Source organism: Sinocyclocheilus grahami, unplaced genomic scaffold (assembly GCF_001515645.1).
Source record: "Sinocyclocheilus grahami isolate Dianchi unplaced genomic scaffold, SAMN03320097.WGS_v1.1 scaffold262.1, whole genome shotgun sequence".
Classification (NCBI taxonomy): Eukaryota; Metazoa; Chordata; class Actinopteri; order Cypriniformes; family Cyprinidae; genus Sinocyclocheilus; species Sinocyclocheilus grahami.
In genome coordinates this window covers 397,906-421,060 of record NW_015505441.1, presented here as the reverse complement: position 1 = coordinate 421,060, position 23,155 = coordinate 397,906, and the positions used below count along the sequence as shown (strand labels likewise).

Genomic DNA, 23,155 nt, shown 5'->3' with positions numbered 1-23,155 from the left:
TATATATATATATTAAAGTTATACATGGATAAATCATTCACAGTAAGACCAATAACATGCATTTAGAAAACGGATCAATTGCCATTTCATGCACACTTTAAATATTTTTTTAATCCTCTTTGGCAAACTTAAGTATTTGAGAAAGTTCTGTTGTATTTTTTGAGAAGGTTATTTTGTATTTTTGTGCATTTGCTAAAGACACAAGTGATGCTGGGCGTTTTAAAAGTCATTTTTGTGTCTACCTCAAATCAGATAGCCTCATAATAAGAAAATGACAAAATCAAAACATAAAACAATGTATTTCACTGAAATCATTTCAATGGGATAAAAGTATGTGGTACTATGTTTTGTTTACTGAAATTATTTAAAGCTGTAAGGATATTTATTTATGATATTAGAGTTTCTAAAAAATATTATAATTACATTTATTCTGGCACTGAGAGAATCTGTGTGTGGTGTGCATATTTAAACAGCACAACTCTGTATATTTTGGGTACGTTTTACTTGGCGTATTACATATGTGTGTTATAATTGAATGTTTATATAAAAGTTATTATACTCTCAGGAACTTCCTCTTAGAAGTAATACCATGCATCTTTAAATGATGCAATGGGATGAAACCACTGGATTCTTACCACTAATCTCTTTATTTGTGGTAAATGAAACACTGTTGCTTGATTTGAACTACATATAGTATCCAAAATATGAACTAATTTCAGTATTTTCAATAAATTGTTGCAGCTGTGGTCATATCGCTACATTTAGGAATTAGTTTTTGAATACGCATCATGCTATATGGCCACTGTGACATCTGTATTGTACAGAAATGTCAGTGCAAATTTTAAACAAGCTGGAACTGAATACATTGTATTTTCAGCAGTTCTTCAGAATATTTTTCTTTGTTACTGTATATTTTCCCTCATTTATGAGTCATTTGTCTGATACACTGAATAGTTCTGTTTGTCAGTAAATAGAGCATGTTCTGCAATCCAGCCATTTAGACTCCTGTCATCTTTTCTTGGGTAAGCAAAATGTGGTCAAGTTAAAGGGGTCATATGACGTTGCTAAAAATAACATTATTTTGTGTATTTGGTGTAATGCAATGTGGTTATGCGGTTTATGGTTCAAAATTATTAAATTAAATGGTATACATTATTGTTGCTCCTCTATGCCCTGCCTTTCTGAAACGCGTCGATTTTTACAAAGCTCATCGTTCTGAAAAGCGAGGTGTAAGCTGATTGGCCAGCTATCCAGTGCGTTGTGATGGGCCGCACAAGCGTGTACGAATACCTCAAGCGTGTGACGGGAATGTTCTGCCCCTTACCATGTAATGCCGTGTCCCAGAGCGACGAGACAAAACCAATAAAACCCATTATAAATGAGGCATTTGTTGCATCCAGTGGGGACATTATTACGGATTATAATGACTTATACTGTCTTTTTACGCGTTGTGTTGCGTATCGCGCCGCGTAAACATAAAACCATGTCTGCATTTGTGATCAGAGAAACGACAAACAACAAGCGCTACTCTACACTGCTCAAAACTCGCGTTTGAATCATCAGTGGCAAATTCTTTAAATATGAAAACGTACTGACAGTCTGTGAGTCAGAAGCGCCAGACTGTCCTTGCAAATTTGGAATTGCCCCACTTTATAGAAACAGCCTTTGTGCACAACCGGCATTAGTTAACGTACTCTCCCAGGTTCAGGAAATAGTCCTCCGTAAAATGCGCTGCAGTGCACACATCTGAATATTTGGGTTGAACTGTTCAGGAACAGTTCTAGTTGTGTCCTCTTTTGGAAGACCAAACAAAGTAGTTTCGCTTTCACAACGAAACACACAGCATCTCCACGACATGGCGGCGGCGGCAGCAACAATACTACAGCAAGAATAAAAGTTACACCTTCTTTCTTTGCGTGAACGTTTGGGTGGCGTTATGCAAATCTTCCCACATCGTGACGTAGATATGTGGGGGCGTGTTTAAACGGGGGTTTTAGGAGGGTGTGGACCAGTCTTAAGTTTTATAAAGAATATCTCTTTGGGTTTAACACTTAAGTCTTTGCAACTTTAGGGATCTTATCTATGCACAATCAGCTTGTAACACTCCAAAGAGAAAGGAAAACTTGCATCATATGACCCCTTTAAATTAATCAGTATAGACCTTATTTCAGATGCAATTTCTTTGTTTAGATGGATGTTGTGGCTTTTTTGCCTTGTACAATTTAGAGCTCTTCTCCTTTTAGAAATTACACAAAGATTAAAAACAGTGAGGTGCCTCTGGGGATGTAATTGCTGTGATACTTCATTCCTCGTATTTAATTACTGTGATTTCAGTTAATAGGCTCTAAAAGTGGCTTTTTTAACCACTTTCCAGATGCACGCTGAGATCTCTGCTCAGTTCAGTTAATGAACAGCTCATTTAGTCAAAAAGTGTTTGTGATTAAAATAAATAATAAAAAATAAATAGATACTATTAATAAAAAGTCAAAATTTTTTATTATAATATCATAATTAAAACAACACATGTAATAAAATGCATTCTCTGTCACAAGCAGCATGAATGTGATTGAATATTGTTTCCTATTGTTTCAACTGGTTTGCATTACAAACAATGCAAGCTGGAGACAATGCCAAACGTGAAGCCTGCAATGTGCTGACCTTACAAACGTGACACTGTGAAACCGGTTCTGTTAAGGACATCAGTGTCGGGATGATTCACACTGATATGCATCTGATATGTCACCTTAACAGTGGTTTATCTGCTTACTCTGTGATTAAATGAAGTCCAGACAGTGTCAATGCATGAAAGGAAACAACACCTAAATCAACTTCACAAATACTCTTCATTGAAAAGGTTTGACAGTAGCTTTATAATTATGTAAAATTATCTCTTTATATATTGCGTTTCAGTGATTGGGCAAAAAGAACAAAAGGCTAGCCCTCTTAATAAATCCCATTGTGTAGAAACACATGATCTATTATCTGTAATGATTTCCCTCCTTTTTCTTAGTAGTAGAAGAGCTAATTGCTGTAAATGAGTTCGGATTCCTATAAGAAAAGGAGCTGAGCATGTTCTCACTTGGCTGTGGTGACTACATGACTCATTCTGAGCTATGATTTGTTAAGAAGAATCCCGAGAGACGGAAACATAATTAGTTTAAGCCCTCCAGATCACGAAGAGCTGCCCAGCAACAGAGGACTGACTCTCTTGGATCCCCGAAGTCTTAATTAGATGCGAGATAATCATGCCAGTAAGAGTGTTTAAGGGAAGTTGAGCTCCAGCATCTGATTTGAACTATGCTAGGGTACTTCTAAATGTTTAGATGGTAACTTACCTCTAAAATTCACAGTCTGGGAAAATTTGTGGAAGTAATTGTTGACTCATCTTGCACTACACAGATTTTTGTCCAATCAAACGCTCTCGAATGAGAATGTCACTCCCACTCTTACATATAAGATCTACAGTATAAGGCTTGGTATGCAGCAGGTAAAATACTAACCTAGATAGACATATTAAATATATTTTTAATTCGTTTTTCTCTCTCTTACCATGAACACAGTGTTATTTATATACTATTAAAAATATATAAGTATTTATTAATATTCGGAATTAGCCTTTACTTTTAGATTTTCATTTTAAAGTTGAATTATTATTATTTTTTATTATTATTATTTTGTTTACATTTTAAGTATTTCATATTTTATATTTAATTTCAATTAATGAAAATGCGTCCAGTAAAGTAAGCAGTACTTACTGTATGTTTTCCAGTGTTCAGCCTATCAGTAAAAACATTCACATGAAATGAACACCAATTCCCAGAAGTACAAAGGTTAAGACAAGAAGAGCTTGTTCTAAACTCAGTTCTCGACAATCTAAACTAATTCTCAAACACACCCGAATATGGCCTTAGTAAACTGAGTCTAAATGTAGTATGGATGTGAAATGTAACATTAGGAGATAGAATTTCACAGTTGTGGGTGAGGACACAGTATCTTCACTGAAAACACCCTTACACACTTACAGTAAGTGAGTCTGCACAATTTTTATGTTGGGTGGAAAAAAGCAGTTTAAATGATGCTGTTTAAATTGTTCTTCTAACAAAAAAAGAAAGAAAGATGTACAGGCCTTTGAGCAAACACATTAAAGTTTCTTGTTTCTTATTCAAGAGGTTCAGCTTTCTGACAGGTCAATGGGAATCAATAGGGTGAATCAGGGTGACCTGGGACATTTTTAGGCTTCAGATTTCTGCAATTTACTATAATTGTCACTCCAACACTTCAGACAAACAAATGAGACTTGAAATATCACATGACATCTCACCAACAAGAATATGGCAATGGACATGTCTGTGTACACACAGGAGCAGCAGTGGTGTTACATTACCTAATTTTTCACTTAAACTCACCTTGTCTTGTTTTATGAAAAAAAAACCTCAGCTCCAATTAGTGTTAAATTTAAAAAAAGGAAGATAATATCTACACAGAGTCTGACAAAATCAATGCCCAGAACATTATTTAATATTAATGCTTATATGAAGAATGTCATAGTCCCAAGACCTTAAATTTGGTGTTTTGTGCAATTAAGATAAGAAATGATGCACTGCCATCTTTTGTTTTCTGAATTTAGATTTTTGTAAAATTGGAGATTATTGAAAGAGAGCTAAATCATGCTTTTCTCAGGTTCACACACTTCATCAACAGTGTGTGTGTGTGCGCGCGTGTTTGTGACAAATGAGGACATACATCTGTATAATGACAAAGGTATGACATAGGTATTACAAGGAGAAGGTGACTTTTCAGGACATTACCCCATGTCCCCACTTTTCAAAACGCTTATAAATCACACAGAATGGAGTGTATTGAAAATCTGAAATAGCACAAAGTTTCCTGTAAGGGGTAGGTTTAGAGGTAGGGTTGGTGTAGGGCAATAGAATATACGGTTTGTACAGTATAAAAACCATTACGCCTATGGGATGTCCCCACTTTTCACAAAAACAAACCTGTGTGTGTGTGTTCAGAGCTCTTGGCCAGCAGGCAGAGAGAGGAGGAAGCAGTCAGCGTTTTTGAGGCACTGCTAGAGCGGGCTTCTTGTGTGGGGCTATAAAAACAGCACAGCAGCGATGAAGAATGCCCACTGCTCTCACATTTCAGACCTTTCTGCCAAGTCTGATCATCTTGTGAGGGACCTCTTCCAAAAATATAGGCAGCAACATATTTTAATGCATGAAGACCCATTTATACTGTGATAAATTCAATATTATTTAGAAAATATTTTTGTTACTTTTTTTATTATTAAAGTCAGTATTAGAGTCATTTTAGATGTACAAAAACCCAAGAAAAACTAAATTAGAATTGTCAATAGGCTAAAATGTTCAAAGAAGAAAAAAATCTGAAATGAAAATAAATAGTAATTCAGAGTTCCGAGGAAAAATCGTCTAAAAAAATTGAATAAACTGCACTATTGCCCGTGATTTATTAGAAAATATCATTACCACTTAAAGAAATGCTGAAGCAAGTCACAAGGCTTTGATAGAGTTGCACCATGTGAACTTTCATCAGATTGTCTTGTTGTGAATCACACATATATCATATGTGTTTAGCCCACTTTCTGTTTGTTCAAAGAAAAAGTAAAGTAAAATAATATACAAACCCTGCTTTAAGAATAATGTAGTGCGTGTTCACTTCACTTGAGAGTGGGCAGGTCAAGTTAATGGTCCGCTGTGCACCGCCAGTATTACCTCATGGGATATCGCTGCTTGTAATGCTTAAGGGCTGCTCACTGAAAAGTCAACGCTGGCTGAATTTTTGCTGCAAAGATACAGTGACAAAGAGCTTGCTTGAATCGCCTGTATATTTAATGGATATTTTTGGTCTGGTTCGGGAGCTCATACTTATTCTAGGGTCTATATTAACTGTATTAATCTGTCAAAGCACAAGAATCACGTGAGCAGACTGACAGAGTGTATTTAAAACACACAGGAAGTGGGCTAAACACATTTGATAATTGGGTGATTCACAGCGCTGAGACAATCTGATCTGAAGTTCACATGGTGCAACTCTATCTGAGCCTTGTGACATGCTTCAGCATTTCTTTTCATTTTTTTGCGTGCTAATGCTATTTGCTAATGAATCACAGACAGTGGTGCAGTTTTTAATAGAAGTAACAAATTCCTCTTTGCCATTGATGGGAATTAAACACTTTCAAGTGAATTTAGCAGCACCTGCTCTTAAAGGAATATTTCACTCAAAAATAAAATACTGCTATTATTTACTCACTTTTTTATGTTGGTGGAATGCAAAACCTGTTGAAAGTAAATTAAATTAAAGTTATTGACCTGGGCTGCGTCTCCCAAAAGCACTGCAAGCCTAGCTCCATTGGTTATGATGGCTTACGATGCTTTTGGGAAACGTAGCCCTGTACTGTGTGGGTTGAAAGGAGTGTGTTCCCGTGAACACTAGTTCCTCTTGGGATGCAAAACAGCTCATTTTCTAATGACCTCAAAATCTCATGAGAACATGGTATAGTTTGATGGGAATTTCTATGGTAAAAACCAAGGATATGAACACCTAACATTGGAATCTGCAGTCACGCAGTGTGTGGAGTGGTTTTCTGGGGTTTTCCAGTAAAGGCCATCCTGTAGGCTATAAGAATGGTGTGGAGTCCACATCCCCTCAGCAGGTCAAGTACACATCAAAGCCCTGTGATTGGAAGCAGAAGTTCAGGCAGCAAGTTCCTGGCACTGCTCAGGTATGCTGGGAAACTGTAGCACTGCATACAATTGACCAGGAAATACTGCAGCATGTCATGAACTCATGCATAATTAAAGATCATCAACACTTCTTGTCAGGAAAATCTATAGAGAAATGGGACATGTATTTTGATTCATTTAATGATGGAATTATTGTTTCTTTTTATCATTATTTATTATTACCAAATCTAAGCCTAAAAATTGTGAATAAAATGTAAAATAATTGAGATTTTACAGTATTTTTTTTCCTAATTTCTGAAGGATTATGTGACACTGAAGACTAGAGAAACAGCTGCCGAAAATTCAGATTTTGACAGGAATATATTACTTTTTAATATATATTAAAATAGAAAATGCTTATTTTGAATAGTAATAATATTTAACATTATTACTGTATTTTTTAACAAATAAATACAGTATTGGCGAGAATAAGAGATGCATTTCAAAAACATTAATTAATTAATTAAAAGTTCATTTATTTCAGTAATTCAACTCAAATTGTGAAACTCGTGTATTAAAAAAATTCAATGCACACAGACTGAAGTAGTTTAAGTCTTTGGTTCTTTTAATTGTGATGATTTTGGCTCACATTTAACAAAAACCCACCAATTCACTATCAACAAATTAGAATATGGTGACATGCCAATCAACTCAAAACACCTGCAAAGGTTTCCTGAGCCTTCAAAATGGTCTCTCAGTTTGGTTCACTAGGCTACACAATCATGGGGAAGACTGCTGATCTGACAGTTGTCCAGAAGACAATCATTGACAAGGACAACAATTCACTAAAAATGTTATGAAGTATTCTAATTTGTTTGTTAAATGTGAGCCAAAATCATCACAATTTAAAAAAAACAAAGACTTAAACTACTTCAGTCTGTGTGCACTGAATTTATTTAATACACGAGTTTCACAATTTGAGTTGAATTACTGAAATAAATGAACTTTTCCATGACATTCTAATTTATTGAGATGCACCTGTATCAAACCCAAAATACCTGAATGGTACACTCTTAAAAATAAAGGTGCTTCAAGCGATGCCATAGAAGAACCATTTTTGGTTCCACAAAGAAGCATTCAGTCAAAGGTTCTTTAAAGAACCATCTCTTTATTACCTTTTTATAATCTGAAGAACCTTTTTTTGCCACAAATAACCTTTTGTGAAACAGAACGGTTCTTCAGATGTTAAAGGTTCTTTTTGGAACCATTTAGACATAAAGGTTATTCTATGGCATCGTGAAGCATCTTTATTTTTAAGAGTGTTGTACAGTTCATATGTCCTTTTTAACATCACCTAAGAGTATATTGCTTTACACTATATTTATTTATTTTTTGTGTGCTGGCTTTCTTTCCATGTAAAACTTGCCTAAAAGTATAAATATCTCCAAAAAAAGATATAAGACAACACATTTGTTTTTCTGCAGTTAGGTCTATGTCTGAGCCATTATAAACCCACTCATGGTAATATGATAAACATATCAGCCAAGTAACAAGGAACAGCATTCACTGTTTGTGTGTTTCTCAAATAAGGTTTGATACAGTCCAGCATCAGCAATATAGAAATCCATTTGCAATTTAGACATACTCAGTGAGCTGCTGTGACTTTAATGTTCTTCAATTATTAGGGAGGAATTTTAATTTTGTTTTCAGATGTTTTCCTTCTGGCTCGTGGCAGCAGCATTCCTCAAGAGGGTGGAATTGAAATTGAGTTTAATACGTGAAAGAATCTCAGGACTCCAATTTAGCTGTTACGAAAACTGAAAACTCACTCATCACTAGTATTACGAATGACCTTATCACAGAGGTTCTAAAATCTTAATAAAAATGTAAAGTTAAATAAAATATTAAAATAAAATATAAATTAAGTTCTAATAATTCTCTCTCTCTCTCTCTCTCTCTCTATATATATATATATTTGATGGGGAACAGCTATTATGATGATTCATTCATTATTTATTTAACATTTTACATTAGATCGAATTTAAAGTGAATGTGGTATTTTTGAAATGTACTGTGTTCCTGCAGTTGCAAACATCTGGAATGCCATTTAAAGCTAGCATTTTGGCACCCACAGAGCTGCATGCCTTGTGCTGTGGCTCAAGTGTTCAATATGTGCATATATTGTGACACTAGATGTGCGCCCTGACTGGTGAGCACAACCCTAACGGCGTAGTCACATGCTAGCACAATTACACAACAGATGCGCTCACACTGAGAAATGCTGGGTGACGTAGCCTAAACAGGAAAAGAACAAGACATTATTTAATCCAAGCTGTTTCTGAGTTTGGACCGGTAAGAAAATAATGGCAGAAAAAGGTAAAATCACATGAAATGACCAAACTGGGCGACATTTATTGCATTCCTAAGCATCACACCATTGCGTTTGATAAGCTTGAATAACAATATTGTAAAATAAAGCAAAGCAGGATGCTTCATGCGTCTGGACTAGCTTGATACTGATGTTTTGGATCAATGTGCCCTTTTTATTTCGGAAATCTCAAAGATCTCCAGTAAAGTGAGGACTTTGAGACAGGAGTGCCCATGGCTGGCATTGCTTGCTTGGCACACCTCCTGGAGACCCGTCCCGCTGAAAGCGGAGCGTGCTTCAGTGTTTAAAGCCAGTGCTGAGGAAAGCGGCTGTGCCCGGGCCAACTAGAAGAGCAGGCAGGTCTGGCAAACAGACTGCGTTCCCACGGCTTGGCCTTGAAAAAGGCATTTGTCACTATTCACAGTGAACACTCCTCTCATTACCACATCGCCAACCGAAAAATCACTCGCAACCAGGGGTTAAATTGGAATTTATATACATTTGATACTTATATAATGCCTGTTTTTATTCATAATGGAAAAATCAGACAGGTTAAAACATACAAGTATTTAGGAGTGATGATTGACGATATGTTATCATGGAAAGATCATATTGATGCTCTCTGTAAAAGAACAAAGCAGAGAATCTACTTTCTTCGTCGTCTTAGGTCAGTCGGAGTAAGAAAGCAGGTTCTTCTGTTGTTCTTTATGTCTGTGATAATGAGTGTACTGCAATACTGCAACTCCATTTGGTATAGGAGTTTGTCTGTTATGCTAAAAACAAAGCTGTTCAATCAATTAAAAATGTGCTCAAGGATTGTAGGTCAGCCCCTTGAGAAGCTCTATGATTCAGCTTATTATAATAATTTGTTAGGACTGGCTAACAAGATAGTTTCTGATCCTAATCATGTTCTGCATAATGAGTTTGAATTATTACCATCAAACAGGAGGTACAGAGTCCCAAGATTCAACAAAGTTAGGCTGAAACACTCTTTTGTGCATCAGGCGATCCTGGAGTTGAATAAGACTCTTAATCAAAAATCAAGAGTAATGTGAACATGGGTAGTTGTAGAAGTGTAGTAGGAGGGTAAGGCATAATGTAATGTTTAAGGGAGTGTAATGTATCTTGTGTTTTGTTTGTGTGTGGATGAAGTGCATGTTGTTGTTTAAAGGATGTTGATTGTTGTAAACACAGATACTGTCATGCAAGAAAAATTTCAGACTCGTCTGACAATAAAGTGTTATATATCATATCATATATAATTTATTATGCGGGGAGGCTCTAGGGTGTCAGGCTTATGTGTGTGTGTGTGTGTGTGTGTATACACACATATATACATATACATACATACATACATACAGTTCACACACACAAACTCACACACTTTATAATTAAATTAAATATGATTTATTCTGAAGCAATATTCTTATCAGTTTTCTATCAGCTGTGCCATATAAATCTGCATGTTTTTTTACTGATTCATTTAATCCATGGGCATTTTTTAAAAACCTTTATAGAGGGCATTTTCCCCCGAACCTCATTCATCTGTCATTTCAAATTCTTACATTTAATCTATAAATTCAGTTATAATACTGTGATTGTTTTTATCTATACTTTATCAAATTAAATCATTTACACTGAAAAAACACAACTGGATTAAATAATGTTATGAGATTGTTTTAAATATTTTTGAATATACAAACAAGAAATGATGGTGGAAATGATACTTTTAAACAAAATGAAAACGCCAGTAGTGAGCGCTTAATGATTGAGTCATTGAGTTGTTCATTCAAACGATGGTTGTTCATTCAAACGAAAAGGCTGATTCATCAGATGTTTATGCATGGGCTAATGAAACTTTGACTCAACCGATTCGTTCAAAACACAATCAATCAGCAATGAATCGGCTGCTTGTTGTAAGATGCGCTGTGTTTCCGCCTAAAACGTAAGTGACCTAATATTATTCTACTTGCTTATTGAACCATTAATGATGAAAATGTTGTGTGATGTTACCTAACTAACTGTATTTTAAATATAAAAACTTTTCATTTAGAATTTTTACCTCAGCATGCTGAGTTTCTTAGTGTTGCGCGTTTTGATTTCTCCTGGAGAGGCTGCGGGAGATTCGCCTCAGTAGCGCAACCTTATACTGTCAATAGATGCTTTATGTTCAGTTGCTATATCTGCTATTCACCACTTACTCTAGTCTAAATGTAATAAAATCATAATAATACTTGCGTTATAGTGATTGCCTAGTTATTTTTGGTTATTGATGTTTTAATCAGGCTACTTGTCTTGCATTAATGAAGCGTTAATGTCGAGCCCTGGAGTTTATGTGCCAGGGCTCAGCCCCGGACGGCCCCGGCCCAATTTAAACCCTGCTCATAACTGACAGCAATCACCTACTGACTCCTTATACTGTCAATAGATGCTTTATGTTCAGTTGCTATATCTGCTATTCGCCACTTACTCTAGTCTAAATGTAATAAAATCATAATAATACTTGCGTTATAGTGATTGCCTAGTTATTTTTGGTTATTGATGTTTTAATCAGGCTACTTGTCTTGCATTAATGAAGCGTTAATGTCGAGCCCTGGAGTTTATGTGCCAGGGCTCAGCCTCGGACGGCCCCGGCCCAATTTAAACCCTGCTCATAACTGACAGCAATCACCTACTGACTGATACTTCAAACAGCATCAAATGAGTAGATGGTAAAGGACCATTAAGTCCACGAATAACCAGCACTCTTCCAAGACTGAGGCCCTTGAGCAAGGCACCAAACCCCCAACTGTTCCCCGGGTGCCGCAGCAATATTTGACTGCCCACTGCTCTGGGAGTGTGTGTGTGCACTTGGATGGGTTAAATGCAGAGCACAAATTCTGAGTATGGGTCACCATACTTGGCTACACATCACTTCACTTTAAAAAGAATGTTCTTTATTGCTGATGCAAATGAACAATCACAAGTGTCTATCATCATTATTATCATCATGTACAAAGTGGAAATATCTTTTCAGCCGAACCTCATGATAGTGTTGACATAAACATCTGCATCCATTTTCACATTTCATGCAGCAACACCAGTAAGAAGATGCGTTTTTAAAAGCTTTCCTCCTTCCTTCGACACAACACTCACGTTTGCACTGAAACTGCGTCAATATTGATCATATATACTCGATAAACCAGGGAAAGAGGAAAAAACAGGTGAAGAATGAAATGTGCTCTTTTAGGAAAACAGTTTGAAATGCCTAGCTCAAAACACATACAATACAAAAATAGATTCAATGCAACAAGCAGTTAGGGGAGCAGTTTATTTGGAATCTTTAACAATTCAGGACATCTAGGTGTAGTTTATCCTGCACAATGAGAAGTAAAAATGTGCAGTAGAAAATAAACTGGATTCTCTGAGCACCTTGGGACCATTAGTTTTGAGTATTATGTCTGAAAAAATGATGTCCAAAATGAACTCTTGTTATCCTGAGTCTGTTTTTTAGGCTCCTGCTCAATTGTGATGGCAGGTGATCTGACGACGGCTACTGTTTTTTCTCTCAAATGCACATTCTGTTTTGCACTGGAATAAAAATATCATGGGGAGGGGGAGGGGAAATAAATCAGACGAGATACCAATTTTGGGCATTATGTCCAGCTACTCCCACTCTCATCTCCAAACACGAGCCAGCTACTCCTTTGCCTGCCATTATAAGCAGGAGTGACATTTGTATAAGATAATAAAATCAAACCTCATAAAAACAAATCTCGGAATAAGAATAATATATAGTTCTTTTTATGAAATGATAAAAATACCAACGGGACAAGATTGAAAGGCACAACAGTGAAGACAGCGGCTCTGTTGGGTCTGTAAACATGCTAAGAGGGTCTCGAGTGTTTAAGGAGTCACGCAAGCTCCTAGAGTCATATCAATATCTCATTCATCCGTGTGAAGAACATGTTTAAAATATGACATTAGTAGCAGGATCGAAGACATTCGACACTCTCTGTTCTCGTGTCTCTGTTTTCCTTGTTAGTTTCACAGTGGAAAACACAGTCCAAACTCATTATATACTTGCCCCAAACAATCTTCAGTTCCTTATAATGGACATTCATTGTATGGGGATAGATTTCATAAATTTTAGACTTTTGGTTTGTCGTATATTGCTAGGGGCTGGCTAATTCGAGCCTGGCTCTCTGCCAGGCAAGGTGAAGCTCTGTTGATCCAATCCGAACAGGGTTCATTTAGGCATTGTCATACTTCTGCAGTGCCTCCTCCAGCTTGCCTGTGACCTTCTGGAAGAAGCTGATCTGCTGCTGGAGGTAATGTTGCATCTGGGACTTGAAGTCCCGTACTCGAGTCTGATGGAAGTGCTGGATCTCAGCCAGTGTGGCGAAAGAGATGATGTTGCAGCGTTCCCTGATCCCATCTGCCTGCTGGCCCTCCATCTTCCCTTCCTCTACATGCTTCTGGCTGTCCTTCACCTTCGTCAGAGCACCTGTGAAGAGAGCGGAACCAGGATGAGACTAAATATTGACTCAGATTCAATCAAGGGGAAAGTTATGATAAATGGCTCAACAGGTTATACTCGTCTGTACTTCCGCATGAATGTGAAGAGACCAAGATGTCACCTTTATGATATATTTATCAATTTACTATTTATCGCTAGCATGTTTGCTACACTTTAGACCAGGTGTTTTCATAGTTTGGGGAAGTATAAGACCACATCAAGTTATGTAAATAGACCTTCCTGATGAAGAACTTAACACTGTCCATTTCATTTCTTCTTGTCTTTGTTCTATTCTTTTTTATTTGTCCAATTGCTTGTTATTAGTTTCTTCTTATTATTTTTTTAATGATTGTTTACTTTAATAAATGCTTGGCTATAGCCAACACGCTTCAATCTAATAGAAAAGGAAAAAAATAACTGATTTCACTACAGCTGGTGCTACTGAATGTATGTTTGAAATGAATGCTGGTTTAAAATCTGTTGTTCCAGATCTTTCGTCTACAAGAGGAAGTAAAGCGAATGAGAAATGAGCAATGTGGCATCTGTATCTAGCCCTGCCATTATTGCAAAAGAATCTTGCAAACTCTTCGAACATGGAAGTTACATGAAATGCAGTAAAATCACATGTTTTCCTGTTAAGAAAGCTAGACTGTGGTAACATTTTTGCATTATCAGCAACAGACAGGGCTGCCTTTTTCTTAGTAGAAATGACTTAGCAGGGAAAAACACTTTTTGTGCAGTCTAAAAATAAAGAAGGAAAAAGAGAAGTGTTTATCACTAGCATATACAATATAATAATGTACTATAAGCCAGTCATTATCGCAAATTAAACCCAGACGGGGTGAGAAGGTCACTTTGAGGGTGTTTATTTTGCTATAATGACCAACTGACTGTACATTACCCCACATACATGGCTACTCAGTAATTAAAAAATAAGTGATCATAGAATATTGATTTGAGAAAGGAAAGAGCTTGCAGAGTGATATGAGAGATGTGAAATTAGCTGAGCAATGTAAGTTGACAATTTCATTCTACAGAAATGTTTGACTGCAGAATCACAGATAATATGCTAATTTACATGGTGAACGTGATTTCACAAAGTAAAACATGCTCATGGATCAACATCCCAATAAACCAATCACAATTGAGGGATACATTTAGAGGAACTGTCAGTTTTAGGCTACAACAAGGGTTAGGTGCTGCTGCACCCTTGTTATTCAGCTATCATTTCCCTCTGATTTTTGGGATAAATTATATAGGTTTGGGTCAATGTTTTTAGACAGTAATGCTGTTCCAGGAACAACAAAAGATATTGATCCAGGAACATGTCTGACTTGGCAAAATCATGGCGACCAATTTACACGTATAATAACTTTATATAGCAAAATGCTAAAAACTATTTTATAGAACGGATAGTTCCGGTCCTTGATTCTGATTGGTTGAGCCGCGTTCGAAGCTGTAGTAAATTACACTACAAACATACACCTTTGTTTACTTCTGTGTGTTGCTCGACAACCACTTTGTTGGAACCACAACTGTTTCTGAGGAACTACATTGTTTGGTGGAAGTATACTGTTTTTATTTATATCATTACACTTAATTTGCTCTGTTTTATTCTGTGAAACCTTACTACGTATATGGAATAACCGTTTTATAAAAGCAATAAGCCCCATGAAGCCGTGGTTTACAGTGAATTTATAACAGCAAAGGGGGTTTCGCGTCGTGCCTAAAAACGCCCCTTAGCTGTTATAAATTCACTGTAAACCACGGTTTCTTGGGGCTTATTGCTTTAGTTACAAAGACTACGGTACTGACCGTGATAAAATTTCCGACAATATCAGTGAACGTCAAAGACGTCACTTTTATCAGCCTAGTTCACAATACAATGACGGGAAATGAGAATGAACTATTTAATGTCACACTGAGTTACTTGACATAGTAACAGTCATAGTAATCAAACAGGATCTTCCACCTTATAAGGAAAGAGAAATGCATCTAACTGGAAGGAAGAACTGTTACTGGTTCTTTGAGTGTAGAAATGCTGGTGAGAATAACTGTATATTGGTGAAATATCAGCTGTTAAGTACATACTCGGTGTACACTACAGGGGTCAGTAGGATAGTAAAAAAACTAACAACTTTTATTCAGTAAGGATTAATAAAATTGATCACAAAAAGATTTCTGAAAGAATGTGAGATCATTAGAGCCTAAAGACTGGAGTAATGATGGCTGCTGAAAATTCAGCTTTGCCATCACAGAAATAAATTACATTTTAAAGTATATTCAAATAGATAACATTTATTTTAAATTGTACAAATATTTTACAATATTACTGTTTTATGATCATAAAATATTGGTAAAGGATAGAGACTTCTTTCAAAACATGAAAAAAATCTTACCAACTCCAGACTTTTGAAAGGTAGTGTGCATTATGTTTGTCTTTGGGAATGAAGACATCCTGACCCCCCTCACTCAGGCAGGCAGTCAGGGTTCCTGTTTTACTCATGGCAGACATGGTTTTTACTTGAGAAAGTGGCTTTGTGGTATAGATAAGAAGGCTATCATCACATTTCCCAACTTCAACAGTAACACACGTTCTCTGAAGCAAGTTTGTTAATAAAAAACTACGAAGACAAAAACTAGAAGTGAAACTAACAAAAATAAAAATTTAGAGTTTACAAAAAAGTCGATGCAGCTGAATCATAAATGCTCAAAGTGACGTTACAATTCACTGCTAAATGCAACAGCAATTGTTGTGCATTTGACAAATAAAACTTGGAATGAGAACGTTGAAGTAATTTGGTATTATGTTAAAGATGATTCAGTTTTGTGATAAATTGTGTTGCCTTGTAGTCAAAGATGGATATGACAATCTGTGGGGTGATATATACCGAAATATAAAAAATACTGATAAAACTAAAATAAACCTATTCTAAAATTACAGAAATTGTTCCAGTTATTTCAATTCAAATAAAGGTATAGGAGTCTCATGGTCTGTCAAGGTATCTCATGATCTGTCATGATATAATTATTCACTTTAAAATCTGCGTGATAAAGTGGAGTATTGAGCAGATGGCTGACTTCCCTCCTCAGTGAGGAGAAACATGCAAGACATTCCCAAACGTCCCATCCCCCCAAACGCCACACATTCTGCCTGCTGGCCAAAGAAGCCTTCACTTCCGTGTAACCCAGATCCCTGAAATTCCTCAGACACACACACACACAACCATCCTGACTCTCACAAATGCCGTTCAAAAGAGCACACAATAGAAAGACAAGATGCAGGTCAAAGATGAAAGACAGTTATACAGTAAAAACATTACTTTTAAATGTGAAGTGTTACAATCTCTTTACTACTTATGTTTCTTTTTAAGGAATCGAATGCATTAAATTATTTTTTAATACATTTTTAAATCTGACTGAGGGGTCGTTTACACGACAACGGTTTCAGCCCAAAACTGGAAACTTTTTATGCGTTTTGCCTGTTCGTTTACACGACAACGGCGTTTTGGGGACTGAAAACGCATATTTTTGAAAACGGGTTTCAAAGTGCAAGTTTTTGAAAACGCTACCATTATCGTTTCCGTGTAAACACCCAATACGGGAATCTTTGAAAAAATTAATACAGCGTTTTTGCCCGTTTTCGCAGATATGTGTAAACGTTGTTGTGTATATACGTGAAACTTTTTTTAAAAACGCAAGGGAAAAACTTTTCCGTTTTTGACTACATTGTTGTCGTGTAAACGTAGCCTGAGACCATCTTTTTCCTTGAGAGTGGAAGTCTCTTGCAGACATTATTTACATTGGACTGTGTTGTTTTTGCTGTGGACAAAGTTTGTCCCTTGTGGCATTTTCTGACATACAGTAAAGTTATTTTAGACTTTTAAATGTGACAAGTGTATTTACACAGGAACCACAACTGTAAAAAACTGGACACACATAAATGTCACGTTGTTGACAATTAACATTGGTTAAAGTCGTAATGAAACGGAAGTAGAGACAGATCTTTTCTTCCGTATTGTGATGTACATCAGAGTAAAACGGGTTATCGAAAAAGGAACAAAAATGTAGAGCAGGGACTTTTTTTTCTTATCATTAGTTGTTTTAATGGGTATTTTAAGATGTGGCTGCTGCATTTAAAAATTAATGCAAGCTTGCAGTCGTTTGTATAGGAGCGGGGTTTAAGTTAACAATTTTAGTTTCTAAATTCTAGTATCCTTCTAGTTTCACTAGAAGGTTGAGTTTAGGACATCTTAATTAAACATTACAAGCTCAAAACATTTTTTGAAAATGAAAAATATGCATGGATAATTTGTTCACAGTAAGATCAATAACATGTAGGGCGAATTTTTATTTCTTTAATAGTTTTGTAGACTTGACTTTAGTTATACTTCAGAAAACAAGACAAAGCCAGTAAGCTAAAAAATGATGTCACTTATTTGAAAAAGTAACAATATAACAGTTTAAATTTAACAATAACCATGTGACTTTACATGTTATAAGGAAGTAATCAGACTACACAAAGTAGCATTTCCACGATGCTGAATCGCGGAATGGAATTTATGCATAATGCAGAATGTCACGGAATTTGCCAAATTTTGGATGAATAAATCAAAAGTAGGTCAGTACACTTAAATCAAAATGCAATATGGACTAGTATCTAATACTACTACTAATACAATTATTAAAACATTATTTTTAAGGAATATTTACCAGAAAAGAAAAAAAAAATGTTTACCAGAATTTATTTCCCAGAAAAATGTAAATACACAACACAATATATATTTTTAAATCAATTATTTAGAGATGCTTTTGATTAGTCAAATTTAATGAAACCATTAAAATGGAATCCAGAAAATGAATGAAAAACACATTTTGGCAAAAATTAAATTAAATTGGAGAGAAAAAAAAACATTTCATATTGCCTTAAAAATTTGTTAAACTTTAATAAATTGCTGTTAAATTGTGTAAGTTTCATGTTTTTGTAATTTTTTTGATTAATAAATTTTAATTTAACCATTAAAACAGAGTCTAGATAAATTTAAATGAAAAAAAATATATATATTTTGTAGGTCCAAAAAGAGGACATGTCCGGGGAAAAGAGGACGTATGGGTCACCCTAATTTATAATCTATTGCTAATCGATGTATTCTTTTTAAAGTAGCCTATGGAACATATTTTCTGCCTCATTCTGTGACAAGAAGCCTCACCAGATCACAAAAGGAAGCATTTGACTGGTGTTGTGGAGTAAAAAGGTTATAATTTTCTCTTTTGTTGGACAACAGGTTTAGAAATGTGAATACAAGGGAAGTTTAGCTTTAGGCATTTTCATTTAAGCATGTTTAGCTTAGTTAACGGAAGGCTACCTGCTGCCATCAGAGCAAGTGTAATTACTGCATTCACGCTCTCCTCGGATGCTCTCATTTCCCGAGTTGTGCTTTTAAGTCGGAATGTGAAAACAACATGGACACTCTCGTTACTACAAAGACGTGTTGGATTTGTATTATTAGAGCTTTCAGACTTGAGTTCACGTGCATTTTCTCAGTAGGGAAATTATTTTTCACGTGCGGTGCCAGTGATGATGCTTCTTACGTCTGTTTCGGAGAACCAGAGGACAAATATTTCAATCGATCGCTCAGGCATGGCACCAAAATCTGCGTTCTGATTCGGTTCTAGTACATACTGGTTACATAGGTACCGGTGCCATATTGGTTTTGGTACCCAACCCTAACTACAAGGCTGCAGCGCAAACCAGTTGTATGGAAATAGTCTGAGAAAGGAGGAGAGACACGTGGGAAGCTGCGCTCGACTGGGCCGCTATAAAGCCTGCTGCCGCAGAACCTCATCAGGCATTACGTAATATTTACTATTACATAACACAGTACTGCCGTTGAACTGAGACTAGAGAACAAGTCCCATTCAGATTCCCGACCATATTACTCAGACATGGATCATGACATTTGACACGGTACTTTGGGTGGATGATAACACAGGTGGCCGATTATATATTCCAGCCTTACAAACAAAGAAATTATTTGGCTTTTCAAACAAATGAGAAGGCAAATGCAGAACACACTGGCAAAAGCAAGTGAGAGCAAGTCCAATTTGCTTTGGAATTGCACCATTATATTCATGGGCATTAGGAGGATAATACAAAAGTCATCAGCTGTGAATTAGAAGACATTTGCCAGAATAGAGACCAATGAATTTTAGCTTTCAGCCCATTTCAGAAGCTGCTGTCTCTTCTTTGGTGGCTGACTCTAATCATCATCTTCCTGATAAACAGCAGTGACAGTGAAGGCTTAAAGTAGCAATTAGGTTCTTTCCCTCACTGTTGATGGATTAATATGGTCGTTCACCACAACATTGAACGTTCACCCCAACAACCATGTTTTGTCATCAGTTACTCACACTCATGTCATTCCCAACCCTGCATTATTTTCTTCCTTCACTGAAACACAAAAGAAAATACTAGGCAGAATATTCCAGCTGCTCTTTGTCATACAAAGAGATAATCAATACTTGTATTCAGCATAGATGAATTAACCTGATCAAAAGTGACTGTGCAGACTTTTGACATTGCTACAATACTATAGACACAATTTTTTTTTTACTTTCTATTCAAAGAATCCTGAAAAAAGTCAGTTTTTACCAAAATATTACATACTACTACTAATAATAAATATTTCTTGAGCACCAAACCAGCATATTGATGGCCGCTGAAAATGTAGATGAATTAACCTGATCAAAAGTGACTGTGCAGACTTTTGACATTGCTACAATACTATAGACACTATACAATACTATAGACTGAAAAAAAAGTCAGTTTTTACCAAAATATTACATACTACTACTAATAATAAATATTTCTTGAGCACCAAACCAGCATATTGATGGCCGCTGAAAATTTAGCTTTGCCATCACATTGAATGAATTACATTTATTTAAAACATTCAATATATTATATATGATAATATTTCACAAAATTACTGTGATTAAAAAATGCAGCCTTGGTGGGCATAAAAAATTAAGTCATGACATGTCTTCGGATAGGCCTAGATTGTAAAATCTTTATGTAAAAAAATGTTTGGTCTTGGTGGACTAGATCTGCTAATGCTCAGATCAAAAAATTAAAAGGAAACACATTGCTGCTGCTAGAGAGAGGAAGATCCCTGTAGCAGATAGGCAGGTGGTGCTGGGGAGGCGGTGGGCTAAGATGAGGACCCGCACCACGTGCAGACACCGTATTTATAGAATACGTCCTGGTTAGGTAAACAGTAATGAGTATGTGAATCCGATTGGCTGGGAACATTGAAATGAACGAACCAATTAGAACACAAACAGAGTTTCATGGCTGAACTATTCATTTTTTGAATCGTGCTCAACATTAATTTATGTAATAAAAAAATAAAAAAAAGAGAAATCCTTTTGTCCTTTCAAACAAAAAAGGGTGGGTAGATAATGACATCATTTTCAGTTTAAAGAAAATGTCTGAGGAATGTGTGACTCACTCGACTGGACTGGCTAAATTAGACTGGTGGTTCTTTCACAGTGCTTCAGACAAACACCTACAATAATCATGTAATCAAGTTAATTATTAAAGATACAAATACTTTTGGAAGATGCATTCAAAACTCACCTGTTTCTGATAGGAAAATGATTAAATTTGCAGGAAGCTTCTGTCTTACACTAAAACTATCTTTTGGCTTCAGAAGACTTGGAAGATTGCAAACTATAGAAAATCTTGTCTTTCATGAAAGAGAGAAAAAGGTGAGAAAGCAAATTACACTGAAAGAGTCTTAACCTCAGGAGATAATGTTAGACATTGCTACAACACAATGAACACTGGAAATGTGTCAAACTGGCAACAGGTTTTAGCTAGCCTTGCTGTGTGTGGTTGAGGGTCTATGCACAATGCTAACTTCCCCAGCTATAATAACCACATCACATCTGAGTCATTATTTCCTCTCATTGTCAAAAGAGCCACATACTTCAATGCACATCACAGAGAAGCAATGGAAAAAAGGATCCCATTAATACCAACGTCAGTATGTTCACTAATGGCCCTCTACCTTCAATTCCATTGCTAGTGGAGGCTCTATAGTGACACAAATCAATACATGCTGTGTTAATGTGTATTTTATATAAAAAAGCCATAAAAGCCATTTATCCCCATGGACATTATGACTGCCTTGAAATTTGATACTCTCACAAAAAAACAAAAAACAGCAAAAACATTATATTGGTTTACAAAGGTAAAAAGCGAATCAGAAGCTTTCATATGTTGTTTGCTGAGGTCTGTTGTGGTTTAATTGGTTGTAGACTATATCTGAGGTGCAGTTGTTTTATGGTATTGATTAGAGCCCGACCGATATGTTTTTTTTGGGGGCCGATGTCCCCGATGTAATAAACTTAAAAAATTATTCAAAATGAGTCTGACATCAGTGCACTTAACAGTAAACTTCACTTCACTTATTATAAATAGCCTAACTTAAATAACACAAATAGAACAAAATATATATAACTTGAATTAAGAAATTAAACAAGGTAACTGTGTAGGGCAAGCAAGCTACTGCCAAACCAACAGGGGCAGGTTTATGCAGGAAGCACAGATTTTCCAAATGTAAACATCTAAAATAAAGATCGACCGATATATTGATTTACCGATATTTTTCCTGATATTTAAGCATTTTACAATAATCGGATATCGGTTTTTATAATATCGGATTCACCGATAAACGCCGCCCTCTTGTGGATGTTTTGAGAATTGCGCGCAGGATCACCATTGCAGCGCATCTGAGGAGAAACAAGACAACAACAACGCCGTGCACGGGTACTTGATTTACTGTAGTTAGTAAACTTTATTTAACATAACAGCCATTAAGGCACAAATGAGATGTATTACATAAATGCCTGATATGCAGTTTATGCAGCTTGGCTCTAAGAAAGAGACAAACTCACGGAGTTAGGGCTGCACGATAAATCGAAATGGAATCGAGATCGCGATTCGAGAGAAGCGATTGTGATGCGTATCTTTCAATAGTGAAGCGCAATTCTGTGATCAGCAGTAAATCTCCATCCAAAGGCCAGAGGGCACTCTCGCGCTGAAACTCCAAATACGCCTCACAGAAGAAACCCAGGAACGTAGTTCACTGAGGTAAAAATATGTTATTAAATGTGGTATTTTCACATGCTTTCAGATGGAGCAGCATTTACTTCACAGAGCCGTAGTTCACTGAGAAGCTATGCAAACAGCTGTCGTTATCGCGAACGATTTCAGAATCACGCAATAAAATCGTCTGCGATTTTTTTGCGTAACTTGTCAGTGAACTACGGCTATGTGTAGTAAATTCTGCTCAATCTGAAAGCATGTGATGATGATTTCCTGCTGATTACAGAACCGGCATTACTATCAAAATGCGCATGACAATTGCATTCCATTAATCATGCAGCCCTACACGGAGTCATGTAAGATAATCCGTCAAGTCCTGTCCCAATAAACATCTAAATAGATACAACTCTATGGAAATTAATTATTTATTATCTCCACGAGCGATCGCAGTTTGAATATAGTTCTGTGTAAATGCATAGATAAACTGC

General features: G+C 36.1%; 1 protein-coding gene across 1 annotated transcript in view; it reads right to left on the bottom strand.

Moving 5' to 3' along the window:
* Positions 1 to 12,001: 12,001 nt before the first annotated feature.
* The window catches only part of LOC107599175 (sorting nexin-18-like), a 17,418-nt gene continuing 6,264 nt past the window's right edge, over positions 12,002 to 23,155 (bottom strand). The window contains exon 2 of the mRNA XM_016290691.1: positions 12,002 to 13,543. Within this exon, the coding sequence (XP_016146177.1) occupies positions 13,290 to 13,543 (254 nt within the window). The 3' untranslated portion in view covers positions 12,002 to 13,289. The remainder of the gene's footprint in view (positions 13,544 to 23,155) is intronic.